We start from the raw sequence: 19,886 nt of genomic DNA on the forward strand, positions 1-19,886 counted from the left end.
TTTTTTGTTTGCCATTCATTCATTCGAGCATCTATTAATCTAAATCTTTTTAAGGGAAACTCACTATTTTGGTTCCCCTTCAAGGGTATAAATCATTCTCGCTTGCAGTGAGGTCCATATATCCGTGATATTGACTGTCTCTTCTGTGTCATCCTGGATCCAAACTGACACCAGATGATGTGAAATAATGGTCCTCAAAGTTTATTGTTCAGATTTGCTACTGAATAGTAGTGGCGTTGTGTGTAGTCTTAAGAGACTTCTCCATGTTGCTACAACCTCTTGGGCATATTGCATTTTTCATGCCAGTCATTTGACGTGTTTGTTTTTTTCTCCAGAGTTGGACAGATAAGATACCCAATGAAATTAATTTGCAGACTTTAAAACAATAAATAATGCTATTTAAAATGTTACCTAATTGAGTAAAGCATCAGTTTTACAAGCCTTTTTCTTTAAAAAAGTCTTTTCACTGTATATCACTACATCTTGTGTTTTTACCCTTGGTGAATTTGTTGCCTTCAGACGTTGTCCTTTCTTTTTCTTTTTACTTTTTTTCTTGCTCTGTCGCAGCATATATTGGAGCAGAGTTACATCTCTGACCGTCCAGCAGCGGCTACTTTTCACTAGTGGGTTATTTTGATTTGCTTATGTTCTGCTCTAATAAGATGCTTCGCTTCGTTATTTAATGCTGACGGTGTGAAATCTGAGCGAGGAAGATGATGTGAATTCCCCCCATCACCGCAGCTATAGCTGCTTGGTCTCGACCTCTCCCTTCATGGAAACAGAGAGGACGTTGTAGCCCATGGTGAACAATCTGGCCACTAAAGTAAAAATGTGCATCTGTCAGTAATTAATTGAAGCCAAATTTAATTACAAATCAGGGAAAAAAAAATAGTACCACACACTTAAAATTCAAGAAGCTTCAGTGCCATTGCCTAAAAATCAAAGTAATCCAAACAAAATATTCCCCCTCAAACTTCTAAAAGTCTTATCTGTGAGAGACTCTTTCAAGCTTACTTTTTGATGTTAAGTAGAAAAGTAGTTTTGATTAACTTTTCATGTCCTTTTTGGTATCTTTTTGAGTTAAAGGTCACCAAAAATAGTGGTATGTGTTTAAGGCTAGTTCAGTTGTGTCAGCTGGGGATCTGGCCCCCAAAATTGGATTGTAAGGTTGGGTTGCATGTAAATATTCCCATCAGCTATTTGAGATAAAAATTCAGGAAGGAATTGAGAGAGAACCCAAATAATTTACAAATGAAATTATGCATTTATGTAACCTCTTGAATATTTTAAAGATGAGAGATTTGCTATTATTCAGCTTCAGCCCCATTCTAGTTTTGCTGGATACATCGGTGAGGTCAGCAGGTTGAGGTGGGAGGTTCTCAAGAACTCTACCCATGGTCCTAACAGAGGACTGAAAATCTGGGTGGCATGAGGAGACACAGGAGAAGGGTGGGACATGCAATAGTGGGAAATTGGAGCCCCCTCCTACTCCAGCTGTGTCAAATAGCAGATGTGCATGCAGAGAGTTTAGACTTTGTTTGGGGTATGGTATATATAAAGAAGGGGAAAATGCATTTGATTCCTGGGCAGTAAATTCTTATGAAAAACTTAACTAAGGTCTGTCACAGTAGGAACAAGAATTTCGACTATAGTCCAAAATAACATACTATAAAATGGGGGAAGGAGAATGTATTTTTAAATTAAAATATTAAAAAGGGTTTGGCAGCATGAGTTCAAACAAGCTATTCATTTCTACTGTATTTTAGTATACAAGACAAACCCCAAATCCAAAACTATTGAACTGGTAGCAGCCATGAATATTTATCACTGTGTACTGTATGTACATATAGTAATTACAGCAAGAGGAAAAAATATTTTTCTTTACAATTAATATTTGTAAACGTTTCTGAAAGTACATAACAAATAAATAAGACAAACACATGGCCTAATTAAGATGAAAGGCATGACAACCCTTGTGATTTGTTCTGAAAAATAAAGAACGTTACAATAGTAAGACTTAATTATTTCTGTAAACATTTCAAATTATGCTCTATCTAGAAAACCTTAATTTATGAGATATATATTATAATATCTAGAAGCATTTTTTACATTTGTACATTCCATGTAAAAAATTATTGTTAATTTATCATTTATTATACTCTATACTGTCATACATTATCACTTATTAGTATTTATTGTTCAGAAATTCAGAGTCACCTATTGTTTAATGGGAAATGGAAAAGCATTTTATATCTGATTGCAATTTGTGTGTTCTTGGTCTAGTAGTAAAAATGCAACCTCTGCAAGTTGATCATATAAAAATGTGTGTAATAATAAACAAAAATAACGGGTCTGTTTAACATTCCAGGCATTAATAATTCTATTTGCTATACAGTTTACATTTGAAAAATAACTTAAAGCCAAATCCATGGACTTGTCTGAATTGCTGGGTTGAAATCAAGGAAACTGTATGAAGGAGGAACCAAAGCCCTCAGGTTTGGTCTTGAGGAGCTTGAAGACGCCATCATCTTTGAAGCCCTTGTTTCTCAAGGTGGATATGTTTATGGTCCTACCTCTTGTCTTTTCCTTGACCGTTAAGGAGGCAACATGGCAGAGCAGTGGTCAGTACTTATCCCAACCGTGCTTGCCTTCACCAGAAGGATGAGTTGCCCTCGGTCTCACTGCAAATGCTTTCCCGAATGGCTCCTGTTGCTTGCTATAAAATTTCGGTTGGTTTCTGATCAACTGGAGAAAATGTAGCCACCAGCAGTGGCACGTGTTCTGTGCTTTACGGTTATCAGGGACGATTTGTTGGGTCGTCGTGCCCGTGTGGTCTCTGGTGGCACCCTGACTTCTCTCTGCTGAGCGCACAGGAACCGTGCCCAGAATAAAACCATATTTGGGGTAAAAATATGAGGGTTTAAGACTCTGCTGTATGACATTAGGACTCCCAGTTGAAATTTCAGGAAAAAGAAATGTATTTGTAGGTAGAGTATAATTTGGGGCTCGGCGAGAGCAAAGCGGTTGATGCCTTGTGAGACGTACAGTGGGATTTGATGCCTCCAAGTGCTCAAGGTTTTAGTTCTAGATTGGTACAAAACCACTTCTTCCAGCCTCATGCTCCCCTCCCGAAGGATGGATGAATGTCAATTCAGTCAGTGCTGTCTAATGAACGGTCTTTTTTTTTTTAGTACCTGTATCCCCCTAAAAGGCTCACATTTGTAGTGACACCCAAATCTAACTCTGTTTTATTGTAATGCTGCACCTGGCAAACGAAGAGTGCTCGTACCTCTTCTCTGGACTGCCAGATCTACAATCATAAACTCGTTTTATGGTGAATGCAGTTGTTTTGCAGCAGAGATTTATGACCTTGGATTTCATTTGCAGTGCAGGACAGTCCCTGTTGCTGCTGCAGGATCGTCCCCTACAGTATTCCTCCTTTTCCAGGGAGAGCTGGGCTACCTGGGCTGCGATGCAAGCGGTGGCCAGTCCTTCATGCTGGCAGAGCCTCTGCCAGACAGAGGGAATATTCCAGTACAAATCAGGTGCTGTTTTAAACTCGCTTTGTGCTGTAAGCCTGGTGAATTGGAGAGTTCAGCCTCCATATCCATAGATACATAAATATGCCCTGTGTGGTCTCCCAAGGGGAAGGCAAAATGTGTTTTTAGTTAAGTTGCATGGGAATGTAATTGAAAGATTTAGGGCAATGCCATAAAAGAGTAAATCACGGTTACGTGACATGAAGAAGATTTATAAAGCAAAATAAAAATACTTTAGCACCTTTACTTTTGTAATTTGCTTGATATAAATGGAAACCTATATTAGTCATTTTGTCTGCTGGTAATTAAAAACAGTAAAGGTTTTTATATTTTACAGCTTTTCAGTCCTTTGGAGTAAAATAATGAGGAAGACAATAGCAAAGGTCAGAGGGTTCTCCGGACACATCGTGGCTCTGAACCTGCAAGCACGCTCAGCTTCCCTCCCACGAATATTTGTATGAATTACGCACACGCTTAACTTAATTCACCTAAGTAGTTCCTCAGAAGTCAGAAGGACTATTAAGTGATTCAGATTAAGCAGAAGCTTAGTGTAAGACCAGAGCTTGTGTAGATGGTGGCCCTGAAATTTGGCCAGCCTCCAAGGCAGTGATGCTACTGCATGTGTGATGGTCCCGCTCTATGCGAGAAGGTCATTCGTAACACAGAAGAACACTTGGGGATGTTTCGGAGAGGAGAGCTAGGGCAGTCGCGTTACGAATGTGACCTTCAACGCGGGTTTTGTGGGGATTCGCACGATATATTTATTGAAGAGTACTGTATATATAATATATTGTAGCGTTGATAGGTCTAGATAAGAATACCATAATAGCAGTTGAAACGTGGGGGGTTTTGTGAGTTGGTAAGTTAATGATGTAGCTGTTAATTTGAATTTAGCAGACGTTTTAAATATAGGTTTCTCTTACAGAGACAAAAGTTGCAATTTAAAGCTCTTTGGTGGTCTAAAAACAGCTTAATTCTCTACTAGCATGGTAATAAGTACTAATCCAGCTTATACAGTGATTGTAGTATGTCATGTTTGTGAAAGATTGCCTAACTCTGCTTTCTCTGGGTTTTATGTTAATTTTTTTAAATTAAACATAAAACCTTATAACATCTTTATGCTGAGATAAACTGTTCAATTTAACTTGTGCTCAAGCAGCAGCTGTCAGGAATTATCATGTTTCGAGCGTTCTTGCCATCACCTTGTGTCTCTACCTCCCGGATACACGCCGTGGGATGATAAACCTCACCTTGTTAGGATTTATTACTTAAATAATAACCCGAGGTAAAATGGAAGTTGATGTCACACGGAATGACAACTGACATATATTTATGTCGCACGTTACATTATAATAAACTTTCCTTTCTTCCCCTTGTAATAGGTGTTAAGTGGAAATACACTCCAGCATATCCTCCAGTGCCCTGCGTGAGTCCATTAGCCCCGTGCGCGGCTGCTCTGTGGGCACGTTCGCGGGGACTCGTGCTGTCGGGTGTTATTTAAGCTTGTAATGCCGGAGAAATCGGTTATCGTTGGTAGTTAGCAGCTTTTATGGCAGTAAAGAAACAAATGTAAGAGCATCTCCTATTTGTTGGGTTAAATTCTGGAAATGCAAGCGAATCAAGAAGGGTGTTTTGTAATAATATTACCACTTAAATGGTTTTTGGTTTTTATTATTTTTTTTCTGTAAGAAGCGTAAGCAGTGTCATTTCAGGCTCTAAATCTGAATTTGTTAGTAATCGCAGCAGTTTTCTCTTGACGCTGGTTTATTGATGGCTGGGCAGTGATAAGCAATCTGCTCGTTAGTTGGGTCTTATCCCTTCCCATTAACAGTGGAGAAAATTTGGGTCTACCTCTTGCAAGATTTCCAAGGTTTTGGCCTTTCTTGCCTTACGAGAAGCCAGCCTCCAGCTCTCCCTAATGATGCTATTGAATCCTCCGGGTTGTCTAAGCCGGTGCTGCAAACATTATTTTCCTTTCCTGTGGATATAACCGTCTTGTTTTCGTATGTCTCTCCTAGTTATTCCTTTGTCCATCTGAGCGAGTTCAGATACTTCAGAGCTACACGGTTTTGTCCACGTTTAAGTCTTGGATCTCGTTTCTCGCCGTGCTCCCCGTTGCCCTTTTCTCTCCAGTCGTCGTGTTAACCTTGGCACCCCCGCTGCCTTCTCTTTCCACTCTTGCTTTTGTGCCTTGCTCGGTGCTGCTTCCCGTGTTTTCAATCCCAGTGTGCCATCTCTTTTTTTCCCCTCTCTTCGTTCAAACGCAGCCAAGTTCACAGACGCTATCCTGCATCGATTCAATTTTCTTCCTAGCTCATTGCAGAAAGAGGTTTTCTGAAAAATCAGTAAAGGAGAGGAGAAGCTATAGTGCAAGCCAGAAATAGCCAAAATTTTGCCAGGCAACCATTTCATCTCATTTCTGTAGTATTTGGGGTATGTTTTCTCCTCTTTGTGTTTTTCTTTGTCACTCTAGCTCTGAGCGGGGGTATTGCATCGCCCGTAGGAAGTTTTCCTGCCTCTGCTTTGGGTCTGGCACCCAGGTCGTTACGAGCTCCAGAGGTTATTACTCTTCGTGACAAATAAGCGAGGACTTACATAAAACTATTTTTTTTTCCTCTTAGTATGGCTCACGATAAACCTGAGCTCGTATCTTAATTGGCATTCTGTTTGACAGTCCCTTTAGAACGATCAAATATTTGATGAACAAGGCAATAACGTTCATCTCTTACTTTCGTAAGCCTTTCAGATTAGCATTGACTCCAGTTGATGAAGATGGATGCAGGATCTGTTGTCTAGGAAGTGTTTGTTCTGTAGATACAGATTATCTAAGAATGGTGTGTGTTAGCGTAGATGATATTACGATATATATATGGCTGTTTGGGGAAGTTCATGAGCTTTAAGATTGACAGGCAGGATCAGAAGTTTTTAATATTAGTGATGTCGGTTTGGCAGTAAGCTTGAACACAAAATCCATGAAAGGTAGGAAGAATAGGAATAAAGTAGGATAAAAATTAGGAAGAATAGGACTAAAAATGGGAAAGATTTCAAAAGAATTAAACATTGTATAAATCAATTCTGAATCTGAACCACTAAAATGGTGGATAACAAAAAAAAGTCAGAAACATGCTATGTTGAAAAGTAGTTTATTAAAGCTTAATGTTTTATGTGCAATAAATACCCGATCTCAATTTTTTTTTTTTTTAATCCCTTATGATGAGAAATGTATAACACAAATGTCTACGGCTCTGCAGTTCTCTGTAGGTTCAGGATTCAGTTTGCTTGAAAGCGGCGTTAGCCAGGGGACAGGAGATGCTCGCATACTTTTGGTGAAATGCAGGGAAATCTGCCACTGGTTACAGTAGGGTCAGGATTCCGTATTACACATTTAAATACTTTCATTTTCTGGTAGCCTGGTAAGTTATACGAGGCCGAGATTGCAGCTTGTTAGTGGTGTTTGTGCCTGCTTTATATGATTGAAGGATGTGTGCAGTGTTGTAGACTGTGGAATAGCAGGAGTGCTACGGCAATACTGGGGTGCAAGGGTAGAAACAACATTTCATTATAGAGGACACCTAATAAAAATGTGAAAATAAAACAGAAAAAGGGTGGGTGGGGGGGAAATAGACCATACTAGATAAGTGCACTGCATAAATCAAAAGGGTTTATGTCATAACATGAACATGTGCCATTCCTGCTCATATATTGAATTTCAGTAGTTGGTTGCATAAAGAAGTAAAGTGTAATGAAACTGGCAAGCAAAGTATTCCCTAGTCAGCCTTATCTTTGTTCCATTTGTCCTTCAGATACAGCTTTTCTTGCCTTTTTCAATAAAATCCATCCAGCTTTTTTTATTTTGCATCTCTCTGTAACCGAGCTGGGAAGACCAATGAGATTTGGTGCTTTTCTAGTTGGGTTCTTAGCAGCTGCTTTTTAAGAGATCAAAACTTCAAATGCTGCTACATGGTATTAAGGCTTAGCTATTGATGTGTCCCTATAGGGGTTATGTTTTTCTTGGGGAGGGGGAGAAGGGGAAGGGGTGACCCCTGCGAGCATGCTCACAGACGGCGAACACTGCTCTCCTTGTTTTCCAGGATCCTCTTTGCAAGCTCGGTGCTTAACCTGGCTGAACTCGCTGCCCTCCGCCCTGACCTTGGCAAATTGAAAAAGGTCCTCTACTTCCATGAGAATCAATTGGCATATCCTGTCCAGAAATGCCAGGAAAGGGATTTTCAGTACGGATACAACCAGATTCTTTCATGGTAGGTGTTTCTCGCACCGCTCCCTGTTATTTAAGGTGTCCTTCTGTCTACAACCCTGCGGCATCGTGAGCCCGAGGAGTCCTCCTCCGTATAAATGATGACCCCGTAGCAAACCGAGATACCAGCAGAGTCCCGAAGAGAGGTTGATAAAAGTGCTGTGGCAGAAACAATCTACTCTATAAACTCATCTCAACTTCTTGTATGAAGTCCACCGATGCTATACTGGGCTACCACAGTGTACCCGTTACTGGTGCGGATTTTGACCTGTGTCTTGGTGTCTTGGCCGTAAGCGAGATGCTTTGTTTCGCGGATGCTTCGCAAAGCCGCAGCTAATCAGCTCGTGCTTGGCCATAGCTTTTATTGCATCCAACTGAAATTATATCGAGGGTTTTAGGGAAATAAACAGAAATTAAAATGTACTGCAGCACTTTTCTTGTGAAGAGAGGGCAGTAAACATACCAGATAAATCCTTATATTTCTTTCATCTAGTATTCAGAAATTGTGCAGTGCTAAAATACCCAGACGTTTTAAAGGCTGCGGTCCTTTATTGTTGCTAAAAACAAATGTATTTCTCGAATCTGAGTTAATGAAAGAAGTTAATAACAGCAACGCTGAAAAGCTTTGTGGTTAGGCACTGTGCAGACCTAAGTGAAGCAGCAAAACTCAGTTGTTTTGAACTGAAATAAATTCATTTCCATGATTTTTCTCACCTGTCTGTTAGCAGGAGAATTATTAGGAATAGGGATTGAGCATTTTAAGGTACAAGTTAAGCTTTTGCATCTTTATAATACAAGCCAGTTGATACTGAAATTTCTCAGATAACGATCCTGTATACCCTGGCCATTCTGTAGCTGCTTCTGCCGCTGCATTTGCAACATGTTTCACTCACTGAGCAGTAAAGATGGGAAAGTATAGTGAAGATCTTTTCAAAACAAAAGCAGCCATTTTCAGATGTTGTAACAAAAAGATGTATTTTTTGGCACTGAGGCAAGGAATTTTTTTTTGTATATATATATTTTGCTTTATTATGGCAGTTGTTTTTCACACATCTATTGTAAGCTGGCAAACATTTATCCTCAAAATATGCATTTTTAAGATAATGAAATTATCTTCTTTTATTAGAAAAAAAAAAGAGACGACTTCTATAGATGTTCCATTCTGTCTCCTTCAGCCTCCAATAGCTTCTCCATGTAATTATATAATATTCATCTTCCATTTCTGTTGCTGCAGAAACCCCATTTTTAACAGCAGATAGAAGCCATCTCCTCTGCTGTTTGTAACTACCTAGCGGTCTTCTGCAAAGACATGCGGTCTTCTGCAAAGACATGCCCTCTTCCCATCTTCCAAATCTGTTAGAAATGCTAGAGATGTGAAAATGTATCCTTCCAGTTTTGCATAAAGATTTTGGAGATGATTAAAATTGGAGCACTTTAAATCTCCAGGTTGGTGCTTCGGATAATTAGGAAAGAGATTTTTTTTTTTTCTTTTTCTCCTTAGTGTTTCTGTAGAGTTTATGTAATAAAATCACACTTTCCAATGATGGCTGAGATTCCTTTTAGCTGCTCAGGCAGTGATGGTGACGGGGTGGTGGCAGTGATCTGCAGAACCTCTAGGAAAAAGCTGGGCAGAGATGACGTCATGTCATCATTGAATCAGTGCAGAGAAGTTTGTACAGAAACGAGGAGACCAACGGGTTAAAAACCATATGTGGGGAAGAGGGTGGGGTTCCAGAAAGCATTTCAGCTCCCGCAGCCTGCTTGAAAAGGATTATTTCTCTCTCCAGTGTTGTTTTTTTTTTGCTTTTCCTGCTGACTCCTGCTGCTTTGGTGAGCAGTGTCAGTTCTCTTCCTTGACCAGAGAGCAGTGAGGTGCAGTGAGGATGAATGACAGCCTCTCACCTCAGATATACTTTTCAGCAGCCCAGTGACTTATGAAAGTGTGTCCTCAATGTATCTTATGACCCATAGGTCTGTATTACAATATATAACATATTGAGAAAAGCCACCGGCCATAAAGCATTTCTTACCTCCGTTAGCGTTGCATGTTTGCCAGTGTAGCTAAGGTTGTGTCAGCACTTCCAGGATAAACTTCCAGGTATTTCAGGTTCTTGATAGCTTTTCTTTTTCCCCAGGCTGACTCTAAGCAGAGAAATAATACCTATATTATCGTTTAACTACACCTTAAAATTATTGATCCGGTTGATTTTAAAACACAGCAGTAAAGAACTAAACATTACATTAACATGCCAATTTTTTTCCACCTTCGTTTTGGTACTGTGTGCTATGTATTTTTATATATATATATATATATATGGTGAATGTACTTCTAATCAGGATCATGTATGCATAGGTTAAAATAACATTCTATTTCTCTAGTATCCTGCTACCTGACATACCTGGTCAGTCGGAGGTAGGTTAACCAAAGGTAAGTTGCCCTTCAGTGCGAAGGATTATTTCTGAGGAATTTTCATTTTCTCCCGAGTTTACTTCTACAAAAGTCATATTACAGTGGACCTTATCTGTTTATAATGCTTTTAAGAGATAATGGCAGTAATATTAGTCTTACCATTTTATGAATAAAAAGTGATCCACAGATAGAATAGGATGTGCTCCTTTAGCTTAATAATAGCAATTTATTACTTAGTTAAAAAAAAAAAAGTTAAAAAATATTTCAAAGAGTGAATCAAGAGACAGAGATCAAGAAATCAAAGACAGAAATCAAGACATTTCTAATTAAGGTACATATGCTACTCCTAATGCATGTGAAAAGGCTGATTTTAATTAGCATTCCACTTGCACCTTTTGTTTGTTTATGAGAATATGTATCCTATTTCCATTGCATTTAAAATAATTCTGATCCTTTTGCAGCAGCAGTACATTCATTAATCTTAACCACTTTTTACAGTTTGGTTGCTAATGTTGTGGTGTTCAACTCTGCGTTTAATATGGAATCGTTTCTTACGTCCATTGGAAAATTTATGAAGCTGATTCCTGACCACAGACCTAAGGATTTGGAAAAAATAATCAGACCGAAGTGCCAAGTTCTTTATTTTCCAGTCAGGTTTCCTGATGTGAGCAGGTCAGTACATTTTCCACGTCATAAATTGCCTCCAGTCTGTCAAAACTCTCTATTTATGGTGACGTTCTAACTAATCAGCTAAAGCATCATTAATGAAAGAGTTTGATAATATGCAAAATCCCCTAATTGATAAATGTATTTCAATAATCAGAGGCCATTCAGGCAGCGTCTGATCTGCCGAGCCTGTCCTTAGCGCGTGTCGTACAACTTGCATCGTTCAGGATGAGTGATTTCCCACTTGTTCTAGTGATTTCCCACTTGTTTTAGCCTTTAAGGAGTTGCCTGCTCCTCAGCTCTGTATATATTTGTACAGGGGAGGTCAAGGAGGAGAAAGAAATGCTAGAGAACAGTAAAAGCGATAAGCCTGTAGTCAAGAAGCTATATTTCCCTTGGTGTGTTGCAGCGGGATTTTATTCCCTCCTCCCTCCCCTACCTCTTCTTTTATTGCTTTCCAGGTAGGCAAAAAGCATCCCCGTAGCAGGGAGCAGACTTGCAGATGTTGGCATTAGCTGCAGCCGGAGTTGCTCTTTAGTCTTCCTCGGTTACTCTGAAGGACGTTTTTTATTGCCCTCGTTTCAGAGCCCGTCTTGAAATTAGCGGTGGGTTATGTGGCTCAAAGGGAACATTCGCTAGATCCTTTTCACTTTTGATTAAACCTGGCACAATTGTTTTTCCTGTTATAAGGGACTCTCCTCCCACCGAACAGGAACTTTGCTTCAATGGGACCGGTACTAAATGGAGTCTGATTCTGCAATTTGATTATACTCTTAAAACCAACACGATGCTGGGTACATTTTTTTGCGGAAATAAGGATGGGAAGTACCGTAACGACTCTGCAAGAGTCCGGCTTTTGATCTGATAATAAGTTCTGGCCACACTTGAGATCTTTGTCCCTGGCCAGCTTGTACTTACAGTTATTTCAAAGGCTAAATATACGTTTGTGGTAGTTTGAGGTAGAGAGATTTTTAGTAGAGGAGCAGAGGTCGTGCACTCTATTGATGTTCACGCCTCAAGGTTTGCATTTCAGTATCTTGGATAACTTTATATTCTAAAGCACTAGTGCAAATAATTTAGAAATCAATGTCTAAAGTCTTTCAACCCATGTTTTTGGGAAGCGGGTTAAAATCCTCCAGTGTTCCTTAGGGACTTGGCTGCCTGGTTGGCAGCGGAGGTCAGTGCCTATATAGTTTTGAGGATCTACTTTTGCGTCTGAGAGACCATGTTTTTTGAGAGCGAGGGAATGCTGTGAATGCTTAGCATATTTGATATCGAGCCATTTTAAAAGGGTCTCGTGGTTTTTGGCATACCTTAGGAAGTCGTGTGGCCTAAGCCTAGTTTTGGAGATGAAGCTGTGATAACCCGGTCTCATATATTAAATCAGCTTTTTTGGACCTGTCAGCCCTGACAGATAGGTCAAATGAGACCTGACAAATTAGTCTGAAGTCATATGCACAGTGATCGTTTGTCCAAAGCAGAAGGTGATTAGGTGGGTAAAATCAGTAGTCTGCTGCCCAAACTGGTCAAGAGGGAAGATCTCGCATCTCCCTGTGTGCTCTTCTGAATGTCCTGCTCTTGTGTTGAATCTCATGTCACAATGCAGGACACCTTTCTCGTTTTCATCGTGGTTGTTGCACTCAAAATTATATCGCACAGCTATTTTCAGCAGTGATGGACAAAATTAAGATGTTCATAAAGAACTGTGTGACTGTACAACTTTCTCAGCAGAATAATTAGAAACACAGATTAATATCAGCTCTAGTATTTCTGATATATATTTTATTCAACAACTAACCCTAGATGTAAGTTCTGGGTTGTTTTTTTTTTTTTTAGACAAAGCCCAATATCATCACAGAAAAAAGGCAGAAGAAAGGACAGCTTCTGCATAACTCTGAAGTTCTTTGGGTTTTGACCTTCAGCTGCAGCCAGTATTTACTATGACTTTACAAATCATGTTTTAAATAATGTTGAATGCACCTGTGGCAATTGAATGCTGTTTTTTAATTTCGGCTGTATTAGTATAGTGACTGAATGGAGATTGAGGAGAAAAAGGTTAAGAAAAATTGTGGCCAAGCTAAAATTTATAAATCAAGCTCTTAGCCCAGAGTGTTTTTCAAGTTATTTTCAAATGGTAATTTGCTTTATCCAAACCAAACTCATACAGTGTAAGTAAGTGATTATTTGCATGACTGACAATCATTTCAGTGCCTGCAGTCTTTTTAAAATGTATAATTCTGCTGAGATGTTGGGAAAATATTTAAAAATTCTGAAGGCAAAATAACCAGGGTGATATTTTTTTTTCTTTACTTTGACCCCTTATTTTCATGTGAACATCTCAGCGGGTGTTTGTGTCTTAAACGTAATCTTCATTTGGATTGGGGAGAGAGCTGATCTAAGAAATCGTCCTCACGCATGTGATGGTCATCTATTTAAGATTATTTTAGATTAATATTGCAATTGTAGAGCAAAATAAAATATATCTGACCCTTGATCAAAACCAGTGTGTAATAAAGGAGCATGTCACATGAATCAATCCTGTAACGTATCTACCTTTAATGTAATTATTGTAGATGATGGGTCCACAAACTAGCAGAAGCAGCATAGGAAATGATCACGTAAGAGTGAAGGTATAATGATGAAGGATACCCTGGGAAATGCTTGTGAATGCTATTGGAGGCACCATTATACATACGTGTAATGTGTATTTAAATATTTCAGGTGGGCATCTAATCACTGCTTTTCTCCTTGTGAGAGGAAGTTATCGATGCTTTTTTATGAAGTTTCTTCTTTTTAATATTTCTCATAAGGCACGTATTGGTGTTCCCAGAGCAAACCACCAGACTGTGGTCCTTATCTGACAACGAGAAGAGATGAAAGGATTTGAGGATTTAGCAGAATAAGAAATTTACTGACCTAATCCTCCTGTTTTCTGCTTCTGACAACGACTAGCTTCCTTATTGCAGCCTGCGGTGCCACAGCTACTCCGTGTATGTTCATCCTCTATAATTTCTGACTTTGAATTCTCTTCTTCATACATTCTGATGAAGTATATTATGTAGAAATACATATCGGAGTACTTCTAAGCTTGGAGACAAAAAAACCCTCTAAGTTAAGGCTGTCACTTCAAAGTGCATAGGTATTGCGAGGGATGTAGACCAGTAGCTGATCTTATGTGCCATATGTGCTGCCTATCAGGCTGGGGTTTTAGAACACAGTGAATTAAATACATTGTAATTCACACTTATATTGTCATCGGTTTAATTTCAGTATATTTTCTATTGCAATGTAAATAAAATCCTAAATGTTTGGGTTTTTTTCTTACACAATCAATAGAGCCTATTTTGATATAATCTGTTTCCACTTTTGCACTGGAAAACTAGGGTCCATGGAGAAAATCCCCTTTCTGCTGATGTTGTCTTCGGTACTCGCATCTCCGAATGGCAGCAGACCCCGCTGGAACACCTCTGGAAGGTCTTTGTTGATATCTTGTATGAATTCTCTCGGCCCATCTGCATCCATACTGTCTGTGGCAGTCGGCAAAGCGGGGTCAGATTAGGTACTCCTTGGAATTCATTTCAATGAAAATTGTAATATAGATTTTGGTTATTATTACTATTCCTCTGATTGTAGTATATCTTTATTATTATCACGATGTGGTAGGAAAGGAAGATGTTTTTATAAGTAAGAATGAAGTAACGTTCCTAAGGGCTCAAAATGCACATTGGACTAAGGTGGAATAATATAAAAGAAACATGAGAGGATGAGGATTACAGCAGAAAATAAAAATAGCTTCTTTTAAGTGGAACTTGTTAGCGAGTATCTTGTACTATCTGCGTTACACGTTTTTGAAGTAGAATTACAGATTTTAGACTGTTGTTTCTTCATTTGCTTTTATAACTTAGTACAGTTAACAGGACATTTTCAGCCATTTGATTTTATATTTTTTTTAGTTATAGTGTAAGAGAGGCAGAATTTGCCAATTTAGAGAGTACTTTAGGGCCAGTCAAGGGAGTTCCTGACTAAAGCAGAAGTTTTTAAAAGACTCTGACAGTATCTCTTGTACAGAAACGTGACTGTCACGTGGGGGGGAAGCCTGGTTTGGGGAAATAAAAAAAAAAAAAAAAAAAATTGTATAGCTTGCAGGGCTGAACTTCAGACCTCTGTTTAGATAACTAAGAGGCTCCCCCTTCCTCTGTAATCCTAACGCTATACAGTAGCTTTGCTGTGCTGGAAAAATACAGATGTCAACAAGCAAGAGAGACTTGAATCCACAAGAGCCCAAAGCTATAGATGGGCGCTGGGGACGTGTCTGCGTTGCACAGAGGGATGCGCAGCAGTGGTACCCGAGTGAGCTCTAGTGAACTGTCTTGCATATGGGAAGCAGTATACCTTAGAAAAGCAGTTTTTGGCTAATTAGCCTTCCAGTGAAATAGCATATATTAGCTGAGGTGGAGTACTATGCTAATGATAGTGATTCTGGTACTGAGGCTAGCTACCGCCTTTGGTGGTGGCTCGGGCATCTCCGTGGTGCGCCGTGCTCTCTCTGGTAGGCATAGCCTCCCTGCCACCACGCTTTATGGGTAGTTAGCATAATTAGAAAATGCCAATAGACTACTCCTACCTTGGGGCTTGCTGCTGAAGAACTGGGTGATGGAAATTGCTCCCCTGAATGTCTTTCCTCCTTACCTGCCGCTAGCAGGTTTTGAGGGTTGGTGTTGGCACGCTAAGAGTTACGCAACAAGGACGAGGGATGCTCTCAAGATCTGGGACACAGCACCTATTAGGAGGAAAGTGCAGAACTGGCTTAACAGGGGCATAAAATGGAGGCTTTCAGTTCTGGAGCCTTTGGCGGCGGGTCTGTTACCTTCTGCATCTCTGGGATAAGTGCGAGGTGCAGATAGCTGCACCTACAGCAAGGGGTTGGGTGGCTGAACGAATGAAGGGTGCCTCAAGCATCCGTATTCAGTGGTGCTTTCTTACACGGTGCTTCCTTCCACGTGTGCATGGTGTGCTGTCGGGGAGGTTGGGGGATGATGCAAGAGTTTCCATTCTCTCTCTGGATCGCGGAGGAGTAGCTGTTGGCCCAGCCTAGTCTTCCAGCCAGAACACGCCTGTTTTATCCCCAAAATATCCCCAGAACTCTCCAGCAGCAGCAGACTGAGAGTGCCCTCCTAGAGGAGTGCCTGGCTGAACAGTCTGCTGAGATGTATTTGTTTTGCAAAACTTTCTAAAAAGTAATTTCTTTTTATCTATTCAGGGACAAAAATAGTTTTACTGACTCTCTTTTATCTGTCGTATAGGTATTCCACTAAACGCTATCGTAATAACCATTTAGTCTCACAATAGCTCACAAGGATACTTCAGCAGAATTCTCTGTGCAACCTAGTTTTTTATTATGTTGGGTACTGCTCATGTTGCATACAACACATTCCCATAAAACTTGCATTTTGTATTTACAGAGAAATTTCTCTGGAGAGTTAAGGTCTTGTAAAACATTCTTGTTCTACAGCATGAACGAATTATTATACTCTGGGGCATTAAAAGTGAAGTGTACTGAAGAAAAGAATTTTTTCATTAAAATGCAGTTTATATTGATAAAACAGATTACTAGCATTTGATGAAATGTGAAACTTGGATCTACCCATATCGCTAAATCGCCAGTAGGTTTATTTTGGCAAGAAGAATAGTATGTAATGTACATCAGGACCAATCATTATACAGTACCTGTTAGTTTTGTATTAGATTAAATTGTCTTTCACTAAAGTACTTGAAAAAAACCTACTATATCTGTATCTTGAAGTAGCAGAATGTGGTAACCAAGAATATTAGAAAATAAAAGCTGTTGTGTTATCAGTTTTGGCACAGTCATTTATCAATCAGTATTTTAAACATTGACAAGTGGTAATTTAATAGGGAATGACCCTGTTGGCAGGAAGTTCTAATGACAGATGATGCAAACTCATTTATCACTATGGGGCTGTGCTGGCTTCTTACCTTTCTCAGTATCACAGCTCATATTTTCCAAGTCTGGGATGTGAGAAGCCACAAAGGGCAAAACCTGTGGCACGGAGCCTATAACCACTCCCATCTAATCTGATTAACCCCTTAGCTGCAAATTTCTCTGCAGCATAGCTGGTAAGATCTCCAAGTTCTCATACTGATCTAAATACCATTTGATTTTTAAGCAGGGCTTGCCGTAATGCTTGTAAGCACTTTCCCGTAGTCAGTTTTTTAGAAACGTTCAAGTTGTGTCACTTTGAATACAAAGTTGAGACACGCCGGTGCTTGGCTTTCAGAAACAAACCGCATTCTAATAATTAATAGCACATTTCATTAGCAGGCATTAAAAATATTACATGCAGTGCCCTATACAATGGGCAGCTATTATTATTATTATCATTACTACCCGAGAAGGAAATTGATGCATTCAGAGGTTTAATTGATTCGTGCATATTCATGTGGGAAGTCGGTGGTAGAGTCACGACTGGACTGGATTATTATGCACTTCTATGCATAATAATTTCTCTGCAACTTGTGAAGAGAATAGACTACCTTGCTGTAATGTATGTGGGCATTTGAAGTTGAGGGGTGTCATGGGAGAGGAGATGAAAATGATACCTTCATCAGCAACTGGTATGGATGGTGGGTTTAATTCTGCCGGGAATAGCCTGTCTGTAATACAGTAATTCAGCTATACTTACTCGGAATAGAAACAATCACTTGTTTTTACTTTAATTTCCACAGTATCAAAAGTTTTCATCGATTTGATATGATTTTTAAAAAAGCGTAATAAAAACAAGCCTTTTTTAAAGGATAATAAACGCAAGCCCTGCTTTGGGCTTTCTCCACCTTCCTGCCTCAGTTCTCCATCTGTTCTTTCTCTTTTCCTTTCACAACAGAATCTTGCCCCTTAAGGCTGGGATCGGGTTAAATATCATCCCCATACAGGATTCAGACGTGAAATACTTGCAGAGTTTGCATCAAATTGTTGCGATAAGAATCAGTGAAGTTTAAATTTAATTGGTTAAAATTGTCATGGCAGACTTAAAGCTGGTGGGTTTTTTGTTGGGTTTTTTGGGGTTTTTTTTTGTTTGGTTTGGGTTTTTTTTCTATTCAAAGTGGAAAAAGGCTATTGATTAATGGAAGGATCCTACAAAGTGCTAAATAAGCTCATTTTCACTGCAGTCGTCGGGAGCTGAAGTCGCTTGGCACTCGGTGTGAGTACAGCATTAACACGGGTGGAAAGAGGTGGCACACAAAACTGAACGCTGGGTATCGAGTGCTGTGGCTGTGTCCAATTCAGTTCCAATCCCTGTGAAGGTACAGACTTAAATCCTTCGCATGTGTGAAAGATGGTTTTTATAGACAAGGCCGTCCCTGCTGAATTTTGCATTTCAAAATACTGCCCTTCAACATTTGAACAATTCCATATTTTTTATTATGAAATTCATGAATATTACATAGAAGTGGAGGTGGATTTTTTTGTTTTTCTTTAAAGTGATTTCATGCTTACAGAATTGTAACAGAGAGGGAAGCAGTCGTGTTGAGCATATTATTTCTTAGTTGCTACATGAGGCAGTGACAGAACCTTATTACTTAAATATTCCAGGCATTCGTTGTGCAAAGTAGAAAAGAAAGTAGGTGATGTGCTAAAAGTTGCAGAAAAGAGAAGGAATAGGAAAGGAGTTTTTAGAGATTCTTCACTGACAATACAAAATGTTGTCAGAAATCATTTTTAGGAGAATGAAGGAATCTCTGTTACTGTTCATGGGGGAATGGCAATACCTTTAGAAAAAGCCATGCTTCATCTTGAACGCGGTATTAATTTGGGGGCAAAAAAACCCAAAACAACCAAAACCCAAAAAAGCAGGGCCTTTTAAAAGAGTGGTGGAATAGGTAGTCTTGCAAATTGTTATTAAACGTGAAACTAAAACTTTAAGGGGGTTGGATCTGCTTCGAGCCCTGTTGTGTGCTAGATTGCAGACAAACAATTCCAGTTAAAGTCAGAGGTACCGTTAGATGGAAGTGTCAGTGGAGAAGATACTAAGATGTTCTGTAGGAATTTCAGAGAATAAGGAATAAGAGAACAAAATTACACGATGGAATACATAAAATTGCAGTTTTAAGTTTGAAGAGGAAACTTGAAACATAGCTCTCCAGTCCTATGGAGATGACCTTTATGTAATGTGTAAGAACAAGTTAATACAGATCTTTTATTTATATATAACCAAATGGGATGAAGTTAAATGATTTTTAATTTTGCCACATCACAGATAATTTCTTTCTTGTGCAAGGAGTGTTCTAATCTGTTTAGGTTTTTTCTTTTTTTGCTTTTGCGTTTGCAACTAGGAATACTTAATATTTTATATTTTGGACATTCCCCCTGCTCAGTTGTGACTCCCAGATGAAATAATCCTCCTCTTCTTCCCTTTACATAATTCAAATAGCATACATTTAAAAATATGAAAATCCCAACGTAAACGTACCAGAAGTGCTTTTTAAGGTAGGAGGCTGTTCAGCGTTACTATTGAAAAGATGTGTGTCTAAACAGTAATGAGGGTTCATCAGGGTTTTGGGCTTATGAGCACCACGTAGTAGGGATGCTAGCTGTAGAGCTATGGGAGGTCCAAGTCCAGTAATGCTTTCCCAGCTTCTTTTCCTCAAGTATGTATGAGAAAAGATCTCTGCGTTGTGTTGCCTTTTTAGCGATGGGGCATTTTGTGTGTTGAGAAACCCGTATTCGCAGCAAAGGGGGTTTGGATGTTGTGTAACAAGATATTATTACGTTCAGTCTGTTTTTCAAGCAATGTTATAGGCACTAACAATAGCCAGGAAAAATGAATTAGATTTTAAGTTGAATCAGCCAACCTGTGATTAATTTTAGAGTGGATTCCTCATAAAACTGTGCCATTTTCTTCTAAGGTGGCTCCTAAGTAGCAGTCAGGTCAGGCTTGCAGAAAACTAAAGACTTTGTCTGTCTCTGTATTTCCCGCCCCCCTTATAATCTTGGGAC

At 39.3% G+C, this 19,886-nt stretch overlaps 1 protein-coding gene across 2 annotated transcripts in view; it reads left to right on the forward strand.

Moving 5' to 3' along the window:
* Window positions 1-19,886, forward strand: part of QTMAN (queuosine-tRNA mannosyltransferase) — a 200,617-nt gene that overhangs the window by 87,040 nt on the left and 93,691 nt on the right. For both annotated transcript variants that reach the window (XM_075152709.1, XM_075152710.1), the window contains 2 exons: window positions 7,631-7,798; window positions 10,703-10,876. In XM_075152709.1, coding sequence (XP_075008810.1) covers window positions 7,631-7,798; window positions 10,703-10,876 — 342 coding nt within the window. The remainder of the gene's footprint in view (window positions 1-7,630; window positions 7,799-10,702; window positions 10,877-19,886) is intronic.

Source organism: Calonectris borealis, chromosome 6, assembly GCF_964195595.1.
Source record: "Calonectris borealis chromosome 6, bCalBor7.hap1.2, whole genome shotgun sequence".
Lineage (NCBI taxonomy): Eukaryota > Metazoa > Chordata > Aves > Procellariiformes > Procellariidae > Calonectris > Calonectris borealis.